Below are 20,633 nucleotides of genomic sequence, written 5' to 3'. Positions count from 1 at the left end.
CTTCTTTAACAAGCCTCATCTCTTTTATCTCCAGCCCTCACAATTTGTTGACTTCACTCTCTGACCACCTGCCTCTCACTCTCATCTGATTTTTCTTGGCTCCTGACTCATAATTTTTCTAGGGGAGATTTGCTGTGATGAGCTGTGCAATGGGATGTCAACACACCAGATCTCAGATCTCTTTGCCTGAAGATTCAAAGACTAATCATCTGGACTCGAGAGGGCTTTAATTTCCCACAGGAGATATGCTGATGGAAAGGCCAGGTGGAAATTGAACACAGTCAGGTTAGACTTCAGGTGCCACCATGGCCATCTGAAACAGTAATTTCCATCTGGGAACCACAGCTGCTAATTTGTCAAAGTCATGCCTTCAAGTATCATGTCAGCACATATCAATGAACCCTTAGCATATTAAATCAGGCCTTTGGGCACCAGGTTCTGTATTTTAAAGCCTCTTTCATTTGACATAATCTAAGATGGGCTTCCTCTGCTTCTTAATGGCACAGCTATCTTGTAGGCAGAAAAGAAATACAAGAAATCCCTGCCAGCATCTTCTCCACCAGGCAGAAGTAGTTGGAAATACCAGTAATGTGTGGGAAAATCCAGCCAACAGGATGCCGCTAGAGTGAGATCAGAGCTTGTGCAGATGGAAACTGCTCTAGAGGAGAGTGACTGCCATGGGCAGCTGTTACTCCAGCACTACTTTTTCTTCCAAGTATCCATGTTCCAGCTAACTTTCCCAAATTGTTTCTGTTACCTTTCTTGCACCTCAAAAAACACACTTTATTTTAAGCTATTACACAGCCAATGAAGGACTGTCTACCTGGCCTGTCTGATGATCAAATTTGGTAATAAGCTTTTGTGGGCATGCCCCAAATATTTGGCTGCAACTGGGCACTCCTATGAAGGTTGCTGTTTGGGACAGTTCATAAATCCAGATTCTCCTCTGGGCTTTTACCCTGAGCTCTCCCTGAAATATACAGGTCTGGATGAGATTTGACTTGTGCAAACTTTTGAAAATTTAATCCTTTAATTAATTTCTGGTTGTAAAGTCAGTTGGGAGAAAGAGCATATTATATCTCAATATAAATATAATCAAAAATAAAGTCTGACTTTCCTCCCAAGTAGAGGGCACATTAAAAATAAAACAGTTCAGAATTGGATCTTGTCAATTCAAGAGTGCCTACCATTTTCTTGTGACTCTGGCAATTGCTTTCCAAGGAAACCTTTTCAATACAAGAGAATACGAAGTAATTTACCATTGCTGAATAGGAGAAGGTTAGCTGTTTTGCTGAAACAAACCAGTGTTTATCAACAGAGTTCAACTGCTATGTTATATCAGGAGTAGTAAACATGAGGTATGATACCATTGATTACCTGAATGTATGTGGGTGCTTTGCACAAGTGCTGAGTGACTGGTGGAAAACTCAATTTTTTAAGCAAATGGCTTGAATAAATGAAACAACTGAGTGATGTAGCAAGCACTCTGTCTTTTAGTTATCTTTTATTACATTTGTAGTCATTTATTTAATGCCTTGTTTTTTTCAGAACATCAAAAAATAGTGATATTTGTTAAATTTATAGGCATTACTAAGAACTACCCAGAACATACAATCTGCCTCTTGGTTATATGATCATATGGAGTCTGTAAATCCCAGCAAATCAGAATGCAGGGTTGGGACCCCCACTCACATGGTATCAGTAACATTCAGTGGCAGTGCCTAAGCAGTGAAGATCTATCTTGCCTTTTTTTAAGAGTGCAGTATGAATTAGGAAAACTGTATTGTCAAAACTAACGGCTCAATGAAATTTCTGGGACTGTTTCTTAGCCATCCATACAGGCATGCAGAAATGCAAGTAAAAATTGTGACCTTGTAAAAAGGATGCCTCTTATAGATTTGACTATGGCTATGCAGTAACTTTACTCTTAAAAGATCATCAAGAAACTTCTCCCACTTCCACTGAAATAAACTTTTGTCACTAAATGAAATAATCCTGACTTGCATAGGCTACCCAAAGCCAGGTTTAGTTTTATGTCCCTAATACATCACAAGTAACAACCTTTCTCCCCTCTCTTATAAAGTTTGCCAGTCTTCTTTTATAGCTTTGTACTCAAGACATGGTCATAAATTTGAATTCCAAGCCATTTGCTCCAGTGATCTTTTTAACATTAACAAAAGAGTAGCAAGGAGAGAAACAAAATAAAAGAAACAAAACAAGCAATGCAAAATAAAAGGACTCTAATGAAAGCAGTAACTTACTGTAGCTACTTTCACTATCGCTGGCATTAGAAGAAACATGTTCTGCAAGAACAGTACAGCAAATTAAAGAACATAACCAAGCACCACAGAGCTGCAGAAACTTAAAAGAACTGCCACAGTCATGCAAAGGTAGTTATGCAGAGCAGAAATCAAAGCTGTGCACTGACATCACCTGAAAGTGCTCAGATATTTTACAGAGGTAGAATGAAAGCTTTCTCTCTTGTGACATTTCAGAAAGAGACTGTGTTAGCTACTGGTATGTGGCATAGCAAAACTATGTCTTTTTGTGATAGACAGTAAATGACATATCTGATAACTCCATTTCCATGTATATTATAGTCAACTTGATCTTACTCAATGTCTTGAGCAATTTATTGACATGCAAGTGTCTGCACTATCAAAGATGTGCATCACTAATGCATTGAAACTATTCCTGCTAACCTTCTAGCCTGTGTCTGTCTTTAATCACTGTGCACTATCCCAAAGGATTGTGCACAGGGATTAACAGATTAACATGAAAGTTATTTTGGTATGAAATACTGTAACTGTATCTAATCTATCCTGTCCAAAAGAGGAAATAAAAAATAAAGAAGACAAAGCCAATGAAAACACTAAGGAAAAAAAAAAAAGTAAGAAGTCTTTTTCCAGAAATTGTCTAGCCTCGGGATTTGAGCTGGAGTTTGAAAACCTTTAGCAGACCAGTCTGGATGGGTGAAAAGGAATAGAAGAACTAACATGAGGGGTCAATCTTGTGTTTTTTCAAGTCAGGTGTCCTGTTTCTATTACCATATTATTAAAAATAATTCCAAAACTGTAGTCAGCAGACTATTTATGGACAGTAAGACCATCTCCGGGAGGTCTGCAGGACCACATTAGTTTTTCTGGTAGAAATGCTGATTACTTTGCACCTGAAAGATCATTTGTCAGTTGGACCTTTTCAGCTGGTTCAGGACATTTAGAAGCCAATGGCATAATGGCTGTACATCTAGGAGCACCTTGGGTTAATGAGAAAGACAGAAACAGTGCCAAAATTCTCTGCAAGTTGCTGCCTTTCCTCCATGTATAAATCTAATGCCTTAGGGTTCATAGATTGGGAATGATGGGGCTACTGGAGCAGCAAAAATGAGAAGGAATGATATCTATAAAAACAGTAATAGGAAACCTTGATCTTGAGCTTAGGAAAAAACTTAAAATTCAACTTATATTTTGAAGAAAACATAGAAGAAGAAGAAACAGCATAATGACTTTCAGACATTTTGTAGCAAGTTAACAAGGGTTATCTCAAAATAATGTGCTATACAGGACCCTGAAAAACTTTATTTAAAAATAACAAACAACCTTTATAGTAAGAATTGTCATTAAAAAGCACATCTGAGTTGAAAATTAACAAAATTTGGATTAATGGGACTGTCTAGTGGCGTACCAGTAATTTAAAACTAGGTGCAATATTATACAGGCATTACAGCCTATACAATACCTCAGCTCTACTTTGTTCCATATAAATTTGCAGAATTCAGGTAACTTTCAAATAGCTGGGTGTTATAGACAATTCTCTTTGTAAGGACACATATTCACTAAGGTTATGAGATCTGAAGTATTTTACTTTTCTCTAGCAGGGAAAGATCTGCATTTGTTACTAATTAGCTGCTATGACACTTAAATGATCACAGAATGGTTAAAATTCAGGTGGCAGTGACATTTGCTGTCTATCACTGGCAAAACCAGTCTTGCAGAACCGTTCTTCTTTGTACAAGAGATAAAGCTTTCATCTTTAAATTGTGAGCCACTGCATGGCATTAAGTTAAACCATTAAAATGTTCCTTCCACAATTCAGTCAGAAACAGAATAATCTCCAAAACTGTGTGCATGGATGTGCATTCCTGCAATTAAAAAGCACATACAAAACAGCAGGCAATTCAGCATTAACACACATTTTGCTCCAATTACTTGGTGCTTAAGAAAAGGAAAAATAACTGAAGAACAAGTAGCCAAATGCATGCAAGTGGCATTTTGTTTACATTATTTAGCTCTGGATACAGAATTTAATGTAGCTGTATATGTAGAAGTCAGCAGCAAATATATAATTCTATACAGTTTTTCAGGTTCACATTTTGAGGAAGAAAAATTGTTTCTGAGCAATTATCCGACACCTTATATACTCTGCAATGCCAAGTCTTGAGACAGGATTGCTGCATCAGAAAAGAAATTGATTAAGGTTGTGTGACAGAAATAGGTTGGTAATGGTGCAAACAGGTCCAAAATTAGCTTTGGAGAATGCATGATCTTCTCTAGCCTGCAAATGACTTCTTCCATTAATAACAAATAGTAATCTAAAAATTCAGCAAAGTAACAAACACTCCCATGCAAAAAGCTGAAAATGCAGAAGCAACAGCATAAACTAATTTTCTATTGATCTCCTCAGGATGTGATCATGTTAAATGTTTAATTTTCCCTTTAGATGGAGAGGGAAGGGTTGTTGCTGAAAAGAACAGTCTAGGCAGCAAAACGCGTTCTAGGTATGCTACTCTACAGAACTGCCATGATGGGAACAATAATATACTGTCAGAAACAAAAGGTGTTATTACAAAAGAAGTGAAAGTGTCTGCTTGATACACTGTATGTTATTTAATACCGTCATGCAGAACAGAACGATTGAAACATTTGTAATGCATTCACAGCTGGGTAACAAATAAAACTCTATCTTGTGCATGCTAGGAGTGGAGGGTCCTCAGAGAAGAAACAGAAGCCAAAACAAAACAAAACAAAAAAGGGTTTACAGTGACCATTCCTGGGAACTTACTCAGAGTCTTTGTTCCATAACCGTCGTCACCTAATCCGGGGATGTCCTGCACGGAAGTCCCCAGAGAGAGCAATGAGAAAGGAAGAACAGCCGCAGAAGAGGAAGGAAGAAGTCAGTGGAGTTGAAATGGATACTACCATGACTGACCATGTTGATTGAGCAATCTGGATCCCTGCCTTTTCTTTCTGAAACAAATTTAGACCTATATCCTATGGAAATTCAGCCAAAGAAAGAGGCAGTGACTGTGAAATGCGCCTTTTGGAGCTGTGAGGAAGAAGGAACAACCAGGTAATAAAGTTCCAGAAACTATCCTCATCAAATAAATTTAGGACAGAATTATTAAGAAAAAAAAAAGTGAATATTTGGGCTTGGAACTAGCAAATATTTTTAATAATGCTGGTTCCCATGTAATTTAAGCAAGCAATAAATGCTTGTGATGGTACACATTCCAAGAACTAGTTTAGTTCTTTAAGCCATTAATATGGTTGCTTCCCTTAATTGTTAAACTCTCAGTGAAGCTGCCCATGGAAATCAAGTTGATGAAAGTCAAAGGCAAAAAAAAAGATTAGAATAGATATTTTAAAAGCTAATTAGTTTAGTATTGTGAAAGAAATCACATTTGCCATATTTTGAGCCAATTCTGATCTGGGAATATTTCTGAGAGACAATTTTGGATTTATGACAGGTGTCACAACAACTTTGAGGAGCTGCATTTCCGCTTCCAAAAGTAAAGGTCACTGCTTTATTCTTCTGAAAATAGTATTTCCAGAGATGGAAGGAGAAGCTGGATCCAAACTGCAGTCATACATTGGTCACAGTAGTAATACCTCTCCTGCCTGCCTATGACAGATATTTGCCTAGATGTGTGGGATACTGGTACCATGCGTGTCACCCATTTGTTGTGCTGCTGCATGTGACATCATCTCCAAGAGGTTACTTACGTTCTGGATCACTTGTTTCCTGCTCACTCTGCTCCTTGCTCTTGTAGAATGGGAATTTTCGTGAAAAGATGAAGTTCTTTTTACGCTTGTCATTGAATGACTGTGAAGGAGAAAAGGCATGGGGCAAAAACAGGGACGTCTAATTGTTGTCACACTCATGCTGACAAAACAACTAGTTTGTAAAAGTGGAGAGAACTGTAGTGACTCAAATCAGTACAAACTTAGTGGCTGCAAAGTATCAGAGGTGTTGTGAGGTCTGAAATTTGAAGGTAAAGCTCCTGAAGACTGGATCAATTTGACTCTAGAGGTCTGAAGTCACAATGTACAGCTCCTTACTTGGAAACTGTAGTGTTTGGCTTGTTTGGATGAAGGGCTACAGATGGTTCAGCATGCTTTGAGATCAAGCCATCCATCTTTAATCACAGCAGACTGTGCACAGAATTAATTAACTGTCTGAAAAGAATAGGCTATCATGTGGAAAGCAGAGGTCTTTGATTTGTAGTGTGTGGATTCAGCCCTGTGTCAATTAATATAAAAAATTCTTTACTGGTAGGTGCTGTTGATTTAATAATGTCTTATTTGGCTTCTTTATTGACAATTTCATACACGTGTTTTAATGCTTCTTTCAAGCATAATGAAAAAAACCCAACTTTGTTCTATTTTATAGATGTATATTTATGCATTAGGTTTTTCTGGATATACTTTAAGTTCTATGTGATTTAGAAATGGAATTCTGCTAATATGCAGTATTTCATTGCATGTTGAACAACATATTTTTCTGTAATTCTTCAAATGAGAAATTAATATAGAAGAAATTGGTGTTTCTTACATAATAAATTCTTTGAATTTATATATAGTTGAAAGGACTTACAGCACTATCCTGTGTAAAAACAGCATATGCCTACTTGGGACATTTATTTTAGATACTAAATAAGGAAATGGGGTCCCTATAGAGTCAGTTTAAAGAAGCTGGCATTCTTGAGGGCACACAGAGCTGCAGACAAAGTGTCTGAAGTGATCTGTGCTGTCAGTCAGACAGTGACCTATAACGTCTCTTACACTAAACATAGACACAGGACTTAGCAAGTGATGACCTCCAAGACAGCAGAGACCTTCTTAAATCACTTAAAGGACCAATCTCATGTGTTTGCCATTGCTCAAATTGAATATAACCTGTATTTGGATTCAGTTCTGCAATGGAATATATTTTGAGCTTTAGAACACAATTTATTTCCTTACATTTTGAAATAATGAAATAAAATGTGGTTTAAAATATGTATTTCTGAAAGATGGATACTGAAAATCTCTTAAAATAGATACTCATGTCACGAAAGTTTCATACCACTTTTACATTTCAAGCATATTTAAAGTTTAGTAACTGAAAACAAAGAAAAAAATGCACATGTAGAATAAATGATCCATGAAAATATCTCAGAGTATGTAAACATTCAATGTGAAATTAATGTGGAGGTCATGCACAAATAATCCAGAGAGCATGCAAATTCAAAACAAAGCAAGTATGAAAGAAAGCCAGAGGGGGGAAAAAAAAAAAAAGCACACAAAGGATTAAAGTAATCTATGGATGAAAGGAGGACTGACATGCGCATTACATCACTTTAATGACCTAATGGATATAAGTAAATTAAAATGTGTTTTCTGTGATAATTTCTTTTACTTTTCCAAAGAAAGGAATGTGGCATGTTAGCATTTGTTTGTAAAAATGTTGTTTGTCATGATTTATCTGAATTTGACATAGTAATGCTATTGGCATTACAAACTTTAAAAGGGAAAAAAATATATATAAACAATAACACCTCAAAAAGCAGGGGGGTTTTAAAATTATAATAACTTCATTACAGCACTTTGGAATTCAAGAGAACATTATCAAATAAATAAATAAATATGCTGTGTTTCACAGAAGATATATGAGAAATAACACTTATATATATATATTGTTACAATTTTTTTCCCCAACAGTCTAGAGCAAAATCTTCAGAAAGTACATTTTCACCAGAAAAGCATATATTATTTTCACACTTATACATGGTCTAACAGTATACACCAAATTAGACAGATATTTTATACTGTTACATAAACTTTTTTCTCCTTTTGCAGTTTCAAGTACTGGGTTGCTTCTTTAATAAGATGTTGCTCCACTTCAATTTGGATGATCAAAAACTGGCAATTCACAGCAGATGACTATCATGTGCGACTATGTCAGTATTTACACCAGTAAAAAGCTTTCTTCCCAAAATAAAGCTGATCTAATTATATTAATATCCATAACCAAATACGTTTATGCATGGGATAATATTTCTATAAATTAATCAACATGTATATTCATGCTAATGAACATTTGTACTAGCATGGTGTAGTCAGAGGGTTTATATTTTAAATAACAAAGAAACTGTAAAGTATTATAAAACATGAAAGTGTGTCTGACTATGCAAACTTAGAGAAATAATTAGTCCTTAGTATTAACTGAATAAGCTTACCAAGTGTTTATTTTCTTAAATTAAGTGCATGCTTCCTCACAAGGACTCAAAGACAAGAGCCTTGACTTTGGTTTTGTATCCAGTATAAATGGTATTAAAGTCAGGCTGATGGTCTCCACCTTAAGGATATGAAATCCTACTGACAACCCCAAAAAGGCTTCTTACAGATACCATGATTTATATGATTTACATGATTTATATCTCTAATGCACAGAGATAAGGGGCTTGGCAAAGAAAGAAGAGGGAGACTCACGCAGAATAAAACCATATTTCTATTGCACACACCATATCAATTCAAGATTTTGCTCCATTGATGGAAGAGTAGAGACCAACACTGAGTGTGCATTTTCTTTTTTAAGAAAGGACCATGTGTATGAGGATTTGTGGCAAGGTTAAACTCCAAAACTCAGAGGTATATTTAAGAAATTTTATTTCACTACAATGGGAACTTTGGACCTGTCAAATACTCTGGAGCCATAGGCTCCATATGCTTCTGGAAAGCTGTGAAATAGATGTAGGACAAATGAGACAGAGGTATTTGCTTCCATCTCTCCACCTGATACAAAAATGCATGCAATGGAATTGCAATTATGATAGCAAGCTTAGCCTGATTCAACAGATTTATGCAGGCAGAGTTTCTGAAAGGCAACGAAAAAGTGCCTGAAAATGGATTCCTTGTAAGTTGCAGGTTTTTTACCACAATAATGTAAAAACCTGTAATGGCAAATAACTCAGGAATTTCAGTTGCAGTGAAAAACCTGTACAATAAATTACTTGTATATGTCACTGCCATCACACAGATCACCACTAACCTGGGCAACAGCAGTAAGAGCCACTTTAAACAGATGAGTGCCTAAGACTAAAAGGCAAACGAAATTTTCATGTTGTTTGACAACAGAACAGTGACATCATTCACAGCACTTGATCTGTGATGGAAAAGAGTCTCTTCTCAGAAAAAAAAAGTGGAGGAAAGTGTTCACTCGTGCCCTGAATTCTTGTTTGATACTACTTAAGCATAGACTGTGTTTTGCAGAAGCCAAGGGAAATAATTGTGATGTGCACAGTGCACTGTTGCTTGACCAAGTATCCCCAGATGTCCTCAGTTATGTAAGACTGGGTTAAACATACCAACCTTGCCTGGTTGTGACAGACATTAAACCACTGTGTGTTTCTGCTTCTCAAGAATTCGCTTGGGTACTTCTTTGTGTCAACATCAGTTTTGTATTCTAAATGTTTTTCCCCAGGCTCAGCAGCCATATATATTACTTATCAGCTAATAGGGTAGTGGTTTTCAAGGGAAATTTTCATGTAACATTAAATAAACTATCCAATTTCAAAATTTTCTTCATAGTGGTAAACATCACAAAACCCAGTAATTTGATAGTTTTTATAGTTTCAATAGGCAACTATATTGTTTACTTTGAGCTTCTTCCCAAATTTTTTTTCATAGTGTAGCTGATCCAACCCCTACTATTTAGTGCAGATGTGGTCTTGACACAGGTTGTCGTCTTTAGGTTTTGCAGAAGATCCCAATATGTTGGGGAAAGATTTTTTCTGTTGCTCTAAGAAATGTATTTTCTCAAAGCCAATAAACTCCCAACTGTTTCAGGAATGTTTTCTTTTGCCATTTCATTCAATAAATGCTAATCCTCAGTCATGAGCTGGGAACCACTGTAGAGGGACCACCTGAGAGAAAGCTATTCCAGAGCACTGGCTGTGAAATTCTTTTTTACAGGATGTAGATAGATTTCATATACCATCTAATTTTAGGCAGGTTAGAGCTCTGCTTTAACCTAGTTTTTATGTTATATGATTATGTCAGTTTTGTTCTCAGATTGGTCTAGCAGTGTATATGACAAATTAATTTTACTACGTCTCATCTGCAATGTGGTTTTCTTATTCTTCCTTTTTAATACCTGATTTTGGCCTAAATTAAATGAAAAACCCTCATGTACTCACCTTTCTACAAAAATCTACACAATTTATTATCAACATTATGTCTCTGTAATTCTTTTCTCTATATTTAGCTGACACTTTTTGTATTCGGGAGATTCATTTACTCATTTAAACACTGACTTTAATAACAGATTGGGCACTCAAACACTGTTAAATTCCTATATTTGAATATTTTAATTTTATAGATCTCTATATTATATACTTTAAATCTCTCCCATCATACCAAAAATTTGCACTGACACCAGAAAGAAAACTTTTGGACTGTAACATATACTTGGAAGTATATATATCACCTCACTGGTTTTATAATGGGCTTTTTCTCCTGGCAATCCCACTCCATGATGAATTTGAAATTTCAGGTAAAATGCCACTGTTACTGAGCCATTCTTGCTTTCCTGATGCAACCTCAAACTTGACCATGGCCTGGGCTCACACACACATAAAGCACTCCATGGTGTCCCTGCAGAAGATAAACTGAGGAGTTGTCACAGTGGCAACTGTAAGCCTGGCTGTCCAGGGATCACAGAGTGTATTCTCTGAGATGCTGATCTTTCATTCTCAGTCTGCACACAGTTACATGCTGGCAAACAGCACTAGCCAACTTCCCTAGGATTTTTTATGAGATGCAAGGGGAAGGACATCACTATTCTGTTAAGTTCAGCCTTCAGTTTTCTTAGATACTTCAAGCTTGGGCTACAGTCATTCCTTATTGAATTTTTGTACCATAATCTGTTTTGGTAAGTGAGAACCAACTGGGTGAGAAGAAACTTAGATGAAAATAACTCTGCTTGCTTAGTTTTCCCATGAAGTTGTAGGGAGATTTGGGTGTTAGCAATCCAAAATGAAAAAGTAAAAGCCTCCATGCTGTCTAGCTTCTCCAGACGAGGGTAGGGTGGCTTAGTATTCATAGGAATGACATTTGAATACTTTTTTTTTTTTTTTTTTAAAGACTGAATTATTGCTTGTTGTCTGTCAGCAACTCAATTTTAATTCCTGAGAAAACAACAGTTATAACCAACATAAACTACTGGGGGAGAAGACTAATAGACTTTGAAGAAAACCACATAAAATCAGTATTTCCAATTTTGCAAACCTGTATTTAACTTGGTGCAAGGTATGAAGGGAGCACTTTTCTATGCTAATTTGCATGGTTATATCAATGTAAGCAAGATGAAACACCAACATAAAATCTTGCTTACGTGACAGCCAAAGTAATTCACACTTATCTATGGGTTTTACACCAAGATACAAGTGGGAAGGAATTGTTCAAACAGCAGCACTGGAATTGATAGCATGAAAATAAGAAAGGGCAAAGCTGCTTGACAGTGAAATCAATTTAGATGTAGAATAATCTGCCCCAAGGGAAGTGGAAAAGCCTAGATAATTTTTTCACATTTAAAACAAATCTGCTAATCTTAAGTACTGTGGGGAATAACACTGCAGTGCTTGGAGAGAAGGGGGTGGTGAAGGGAAAAGAGCTAAACAACAATCCTCTCCCAGCTCTAACATCTGTGTTTCTGTGATGAGATGCTCACAGAACAAGCATCTCATCACAGACCAGAGTTGTGCTGCGGTCCAGCATGGGCTTGGACCTAGCCAAGCTCACTGCAGCCAAATGGGCCGTGTGAAGGTATTCCTCTCCTTCCTCAAGTCCCCAGTTGGAATCAGAAAGTGTATTTGATGTTTGGCAATTTTGTCCTAAATGTTCCTCTATGCTGGTCAATATTTTTTTCTGAAAAGGAACTTTCCCACTTAGAGCAGATGTGTGTCATCAGCTGCGATCCCACTGATAAATCTTTGTGCATGTGAACCTTGTCCCAGAACTCCTGGTGCAACAATAATTTCAGAAGAGCCCCAGAGATCAAAGGTAGCATAGTGTGCACATGGCAAAGATTCGGGACTGTCTGATCACCCAGACCCACAGGTTTTCCTACAGAACACTGTAGGATCCTTATCCACTTGAACTTCGTTCCTTAGAAATGATAAGGTATTTTCTTAGATATTTTTTAGACTCTGACTCCCGGTTGACTGCTGGTGCTTCTTTAGGTTTTAAAATGAAATGGAGGATTTTGGTCTCTATCCAGTCATTTGACTTAATTTCACTAATAAAAAAAGCTGCAGAATGTGTTGCTTATCTGTTGGTTATTAAAAAAGCTGGTTATTAAAAAAACACCAACTTGTTCATTTATAACTGTCTTTTGTGGAAGCATTCATGCAATCACTTGTGCAAGTGCAAACTACTGCATTAAATGGACCAATGCACAAAATAAGTTGCATAAGGACGTTTATTACTCTTACTTTGTTACGGAGTAGTGGAGAAATATTTACAATACCTACATGCCTTCAAACTGGAAAGATAGCTGGACAAGACAATCTTCTGAACTTCCCTTTTAAGTTAAAGGAAGAGTGACTGATACAGCAGGCTGAATTATGGCAAGGGTCTGGCTCAGCAGACAAATCATGCCAGGCTCCTGGTTTTAATTGAATACATTGATTTATTTAGGTCCTCCAGTTGAAGTTATAATAATAAAGGCATGGGCAAACAAACCCAAAGTCAGTCTCTAAGAATTTGGTTTGAGGTTTGTTTAGGAGGGGAAGCTCCCACATCTTGCAGTAATTCATCTCACATGACCAGTCTCACAAGCAGGATATCGAGTTAAATGGACTGTGCCAGTTCCTGTGTCCCTATTACCTTCAAAACATGATTTCTGAGTCACTAAGGCAATCGCTGAGCTGCTTTAATTTAACTGACTCAGAAATAAAGATGTGAAATATAGAGCATGTCTCTTCCGGATGAGTGTTGACGCTAAACTCCACACTTCTGGATCTTTGTGCGATATCTTACTAGAAGAAAATGTTCTCTTTCTAATTCTTTCACTGTATCTACTGCCAATACTACAAATTTTTATTTTCAACCAATTTTTTAGAAGAAAACCCAAGTAACTTTGACATTATCCATAAACACATACAAAGTTCCTACCATTTAATTCAGGATATTAGACAGCAAGTTATAAAAATAGACCACGCATGAAGTTCAGCTCAGCACAAATTTCTGCTGGAACAGCTTAGAAGAAAAACAATTAACTCTCAGCTCTAAACTTTTGTATTTTACCTGTGCTAGCATATTTTCACTTTGTTATATTGAATCTGTGACTGATTTAAACATTGCACTACATATCTTTATGGAAGTGACTTTCCTAAAAAATTCTCTTACCTAAGCAGGGATGGTACAAAATTCTTGTGGGATAGGAAGTACAGCTATAGTCCCTAATATTATGACCACCTAAGAAACAATATTATTCTATAAATAAAACTTGACACGGTTAACAGAATTACAGAAAGAATACAGAAAAAAACCCTGTAAAATCTATAAAAGACATGTGTTTATATTGCTCATTAACTGAAAAACTACTCTTATTATTAATAAGATACCAACACGCAGAAATACTTTTCCATCATCTGGATCAATTAATAACAAATCCTTTATTTCTCACATTTTCTACTCTAATCCAATTTGCTTACAAATTGCTGGCTGATATTTAGAATTTCTACTTCTCAATAAAATGAAATATGGAAAACAGACACAGAGATTTTTACTTTAATATTTTCTTTTAATTTTAATTTGAAAGAAACTTTAATTTGAAAGAATTTTTTTCAAATACTCTACTGGATTTTTCAGAGAAAGCCACAGAAACATATTTCTTCACTTCAGCTGGGTAAAAGTCTCACATTTTACCTGACAGTTGTTTTTCCACAATTTCTAGAACTGATTAACCTTCTTAAAAACCAAGATTATTTAAGCATATGAGTTCCCTGCCAGAGCCAATACAGCTGCTATGATATAAATTAAAATTGAAGACTCATTTTCCTTTATTTTTGACTGTACCTGGACTCAACAGGTATTATTGTTAAATTACTGCATTATTTTTAAATTACTGCATGGCTGTGTGGGGTGCCTCAAGGTAACCTGGAACAACAAGAATCCATACAGTTAAATCTTTCTGGCTATGTGCTGTTTTATCACTTGAATTTCATTTGATTACTCCAGCACATGAGTGAAGCAGATGCTGATGACAGCACTATTTCTAATGTACCTTGGAGAAATGCTGAGCAAAAGGTGTTCAGCTCAAGGGGAATGGCCAGGGCAGCCCAATATTGCAGGGTCAGGTCAATCCAAAAATGCAGCCAGCATCCACTGCCTGGCACCAGCTCCATCACAAAGTGTGAAGACAGAGCTGTGGAGGATGTGAAAACTCATAAAAGAGAAAGGGCAGTTGGACAAATTAGATTCAGATTTTCCTCCTTGTCCTGGCTAGAGAGGGAAGTCGGCTTTAGCGCTGTGAGTGTGTGATGAAGTCCTTGTTCTATACCCTACACATCATCCCTGGCTTGTGCGGATTCCAAGATGTGATGGTTCCCAGTAAAAGCTGGGTGCCCTTTACCGGCAGTCATCCAGTGGGAGTAGCTTATTTTGAGTTTAATTTCCTGCTATAGGAATGCTATTCCAGCATACTCCTGTTTGGAAGAAGTAATCTCCTTCCAGAAACAAGCTGTTCCACAAGCAAGAACAATGCTGAGATCTGATTCTTCCATGACACTGAATGTTACCCTATTTTGGAGATCTTAAAGCTTTGACAGAAATTAAATCCAACAAAGAGAAAACCATAGAATCATGAAATATCCTGAGTTGAACTGGACCAACAAGGATCATAGAGTCCAGCTCCTGGCCCTGCACAGAACCATCTCTAAGAGTCACACCATGTGCTTGAGAGCATTGTCCTAACACTTGAACTCTGTCAGGCTGGCACTGTGCCACTGCCCTGGGGAGCCTGTTCAGTGCCCAGCTCCCCTCTGAGTAAAGAGCCTGTCCCCAATATCCAACCTAAACCTTCCCTGACTCAACCTCAGGCCATTCCCTTGGGTCCTGTCACTGGCCACCACAGAGGAGGGATCAGGGCCTGTCCCTCCTCTTCCCCTTGTGAGGAAGTTGCAGCCTGGAATGAGGAATCCCCTTTGCCTCTCAGGAATGATGACCCTGTAAACTACAAACTGAGTGCTAATGAGCTCTCCAAATCAGCAGCTTTTTGAATGTACTCAGATTGTGTATTTTCCTCTATTTTTATATTTGTCCCAGTACCAATCACTTTAGGAAATCTGTTCATTGTGTCAAATATCTTTAGAAAAGAAGTGCAAAGAAAAGTTGGTCAAAACCCACCGCATATGTGGAAGACTTTCAGGTTATGGACTACAGAACTGCTTGTCCCCAAAGGTGGGGAACCTTTACAGTTAGAAAACTGAAGCCTAGTAAATAATTGATTTTAGAAGAAAAATCTTCATTAGGCAGAGAGAGGGAATAGACAGTCTAATACACTGTTATGCTTTTTTCAGTCAGGGATTAAATTGAGATAACTGCCTTTTTCTCTGCATTAATACACCCAGATCTGCCCTGGTAAACCATTAGCACAGATACTGTACCTGAGAGCAGGGCAGGTGTGACTGCAGCTTCTGCTTTGTGACAAAGACAAATAATCAAATTTCCAGACACACTCATAGAAGAAGAAATAAAAACAGGGTTAAACTGTAGTAGTTCAGCCATTTCTAAGAATGAGGAGAATGAGGCACAGAAGTAGGCTGTTTGGGAAGAATATGAAATATCTGTTGTGGCAGGTCTTTAAGCAGAGATTAGACAAATCCAGGGTACAGGAGGAAGTTACAGAAGAAACTCTCGGGGCAGAGACCTGAGATTCCCAAAGACCAGTTTTGCTCTGTTTTGTTGACCAAGGCTGAAAATAGAATAATTTTCTAGAGCACAAATGGTTTGGAAATATGCAGGTTTATTTGCTTGGCTTTCTCCCCTACCCCCTTAAATACTTAATAAATTGTCAAAAGATGTCCTTTGTATCAAGTCCTGTCAGTCACTGGATTTTGACACTTGGACGAGAGGCGCATGAAATATGCAGAGGGTTTTGTTTACCCCACAATACCAAATTTGCTATCTCAGTCGGGTTTGACTTTTTCCTTTCCTGCCTCAGTGCAATGTTGCTAAAATGACAATAAAGCAAGGTTACATTTCAGCTATCTGTGGGATCTGTAAACAGAATCTGCACATAATAAATATTGTTAAATGCTATCAAACTTCTGACAATCGTAATAAATTCATTTGGAGGACACTGAAGAGGTGGTGAGTGTGATGTAGGTGATCTGACTGGAATCTGAAAAGAACTGTGGATCACAAGCTAAGTCACTAGGAAAAAACCCTAATGGGTACTGATGGAGCAGTGTGGTGTGGGTCACAGCACAGGACCTGCACTGCTGATAAGCAGCAGAGCTGGAAGGGATTTTGGAAGGATGGAGCTGTCCCTTTACTTGGCAAGCACCTCATCCCTGTTCAGCACCCTGCTGAGCATCCTCACTAGGGCAGGCACCCTTCTGGGAATGCTTCCCAGTAAAGATGGGCTGAATATCTCCCCACACTCTGACACACACATTAAAAAGGGAAATTGTGGGGGACATCACTTTCATTTCATTGGGAAACGAAATAGAGTATTTGTACATAAGACAATATCCTGGAGTCACTGGCCAGATAAGATGTGAAATGTAAAGGCATGTGGTATAAATAAACCAGTTCTCTGTATAAAATTAAGTTTTATCTACATTTTTGCTGATATTTCAACACATCTCTGGAAACAGGCAACACCCATAAATATTTAGTAAACTGAGGTGTTGCTAAAAGTCTTTCCAAGAGCTGTGATTTCAACTGCAGAATATTTTCAAGAGACAGTCAAGGAAGTCTGTGTGATCTGACAGGGAGAAAATCAAAAGGAGCTATTTTTGTCTCCTGAAAGACCTGTTGTAATTACAACAGTTAAGAAAAAAGCGGATTACTGGCTAGTCTCTTTTGCCCCTGCAATATTTCTGTCACTTGACACTGTTTGATTCACTAAAAAATCTGAAAAGCCCTCAACAACTGCAGGTTTTAGGATTAGAAAAGGAAAGGCTATATTTGTTCAGTCTGAAGTCTGTGGTATATTGAACTCAGTATGCTGTTGTGGTAGATACACAACCCTGTTCAGAGCTACTCACATGCTCTGCTCCTTTTGGTGAAAAGGTGAGCATCAGAAGATACCTGGGATATGATCTTGAGCTCAACATAGATAAAAGATAAAACATACTTTTTAATGAATTTTGTGCTTACATAATTTATTTAGCTTCCTCCAGCAAAAATATCAGACATAAACCTTTGGGCTGCTCCATTTTCCATTGATTATCCATAGACCAGTGAGCCCAAGGACTGAGAAAGCAAATGCATGCTTAGGAATTCATAACTATGTTATCTTATCTTCCTTTAATTTAATTTAATTTATTTTAAATGTTTCCAGTGTCCTGGAAACCCTGTCCTTTGCTGTAGCAGAGAGTAGTGGCTGTAGGAAACCAAAGCAGTGTATTTAGTGGATTTGATGCACCAGCCGCCATCAGTAACAATTAGAAAAAATGCTGAGGTTCACTATAACAATTATAAGAATGAAGACAGAGGCTGAACTTGGTCAAGACAATAGAAGCACAATCTTTGCTTGGTGAAATGAAACTGATTATAACCGTTTTTTGTATTCTTTTCCTTACTATATAGATGTTACCATCTCTAACTGGTCTGATATCTTTAAGTGTTCACAGGGCCTGGATTCTGGTGATGTCTCTGAGCCTGAACAAATAAATTTCTTTGGGTCAGAACAAACAGAACATGAAAGAAAAGTTGCCCTATTGGGTTAAGCCAGAGATCCAGTTAGCCAAGCAGCTTTTTGGCACTGTCCAGTAACAGATGTTTAAAAGGAAAAGTAGAAGTAATATGATCATTTTCCCTTTTATAACATCTCTTCTTGAAATCAAAAATTAGTATGTTCTGAGTTACATGACAAAAGTTTTAAAATTGCATTAGTTTTGCTACTTGCTAACCTACCTAATTCCTTTTCAATTTATTTTTTATGCAATATCCTGTAATAATGAGCATGGGAATTCAATTATGCATTGCATGAAAACGTACTATCTGTGGCCTTATTTAAACTTGAGACCAGAAGGTTTCCCTAGAGCTCCCTAATTTTGATTCACATTCCCTGTTTCTGTAGCTATTCTGATTTTGTAGACTTTAATTTCACACGGCATGGATTGGAGGAGTCCAGTGAAACAAATCTAAAGTAATATAAATATTCTAAATTACATTTTTAAGAAGTGTTGCACTAATTTTATAGCTGAAGTAACCTACAAGTTTGGTGTGAAATAAGAGGAACTTTGGGCCTTTGGAAAGATTATCCTTTAGCTCTTCCTATAAACAGGTTTGTTAACTATATTGCTGAGCATTCTTAAACACCTTTTTTAGTGAGAGACAAGGAGCTGATCAACTACAAATGTCACCCCTATCTGTAACACTTTCTTTGCATCTAATCTCCAGATATGGAATTAAAAATATAGCAAAGATGAAAATGCGTAAGACTTTATAAATTCATAGAATAACTAGGCAGTTTCTATTTTAAAATCATAGTTATCTCAAAGAAAATTTGCTATTCTCTCAGGAAACCTTTGCTGTGGGTTATTAGCTCTTGAATGTGGCTTCTACAGTAGAAGGGCTTGTGAGATGACTCAGGTAAAATTGAAGTAAGGTGCATTTTTACCCGTTCAAAACCCTCAAAGATTCTCTGTATTCAGTTAAGGTTTTTTTGGTTGTTTTGATTTGTTTTTTAAATTATTTTTAAATGCTTTTATGCACATCTCCTGGCCAAATTTAGAAATATTCCATGAAAAGATTTCTCCCGGTTTCATCTTTAGAGTAAACTAAGACCTTTACGGTTGCCCACACAGTCATGAATACATGAGCCACAGACCCACATAAGCTCATTCCTATTGGAATTTTAGCTTGATTTTGAAACAAAAGTATTTTCCTAGGCCTACTGCAGCACTGTTTATCTGGGCTAAATTTCTTCCAAAGTTGAAAAAAAAAAAAAAAGTAAAAATGTAAAGTGTGTACTCGTAGACATTTTTTTTGGACACTGAAAGACCAAATGGAAATAGTGACACCTTCAATCCACATATATATGTGTGTACTCGAATATCTCATTTCATACGGAAGGTTTGGTCCCAAAAGGCTACAGTGGTCTTGCCCTGTAATTATACAATTTCCTAAACACTGAATCAAACACTGATGTTGAGTGGCTGGAAGATTAATGTTACACTGATGACAAAAATGGAAAAACAATTTGGGGAATCAAGAGGTAATTAAATTCTTGACAGAATCAGTTGGAAAGGAATCATTAGTGATATGAATGAATTATTCCCCTGCGGCTTTGATTATGTATGGGAAATAGACATTTAAGAAGTGATTTCATTGGCAATATAAAACTCATTATGTCTCAAAATAAGTGGCAACATTAATATATAGTGGTCATTTCAAACTAAAAAATGGAATTCTGACTTCAAAAGAAATGCTATGAGATGAATTGGTCTTTTCTTAGTGCATTTTATGATGCATTTTTTACTGAGTTATCTGCAAGTGCAAATAATGTACAGTTCCATGTCCCTTGTAAGTCTGGAAAACTTGTTTCAGTCAATATTCAATAATATTTCAGTCAATATTCAAGCAATAATTCTGCATTTGCATTGAATTCAGGGATTTTTCTGTAGAGCAGTATCAGGGAAGTATTTGCAAGTATGATATACTATTTTACTGGTGTGTAGAGATTTAGGAACCTCTATGCTAGGAACTCTGTGTCCATGGGAAGAGGAATTTCTTACCCTGCCAATCTGTCTGAAAGGACAGAATAAGGGAATTACTAGTATTACCATTATGGAGGGAAAATGAAGGAAGAAGAGATTAAGAAGGAGAATTTCAAACTAGGCAGAAGACCACATGAATAACAGGTCTGGAAGGGACCTGCTGAACCACTTGGTTATTTCCCTTGCTAGCACCTACCTATGGTCATGTTCACTCATCACACAGTTTTGGCCCTGCTCTGTTTTCTGCAGCCAAGCAGGACTTTTCCCTCATAGCTGCTGAAGCTCTGTCTCCTAGTTTGCCCACAGAAGCCCTCAGCTGTAAATTCCAAACATGCCAACTGGATGGGTTTCAAAAATAAATCCCTGCAAATGTCAAGTATTCACTACTGCTACAACTGCAAGCTACTCTTCAGCAGAA

The 20,633-nt window shown here is 37.1% G+C and overlaps 1 protein-coding gene across 45 annotated transcripts in view; it reads right to left on the bottom strand.

Annotated features, from left to right (window-relative positions):
* DLG2 (discs large MAGUK scaffold protein 2) overlaps positions 1–20,633 on the bottom strand; it is a 988,777-nt gene that overhangs the window by 21,427 nt on the left and 946,717 nt on the right. For 24 of the 45 annotated variants that reach the window (XM_030286703.4, XM_072937115.1, XM_032751294.3 and 21 more), the window contains 2 exons: positions 6,003–6,102; positions 2,262–2,303 (listed from right to left, as the gene is read on the bottom strand). In XM_030286703.4, the coding sequence (XP_030142563.1) occupies positions 2,262–2,303; positions 6,003–6,102 (142 nt within the window). Of the gene's footprint in view, positions 1–2,261; positions 2,304–5,061; positions 5,108–6,002; positions 6,103–20,633 lie in introns of all 45 variants that reach the window. The other 21 variants (XM_032751280.3, XM_032751297.3, XM_032751298.3 and 18 more) reach the window with 3 other exon arrangements.

Source organism: Taeniopygia guttata, chromosome 1, assembly GCF_048771995.1.
Source record: "Taeniopygia guttata chromosome 1, bTaeGut7.mat, whole genome shotgun sequence".
Lineage (NCBI taxonomy): Eukaryota > Metazoa > Chordata > Aves > Passeriformes > Estrildidae > Taeniopygia > Taeniopygia guttata.
Note: the sequence above shows the minus strand (reverse complement) of the source record. Positions and strands in the feature narration are given on the sequence as shown.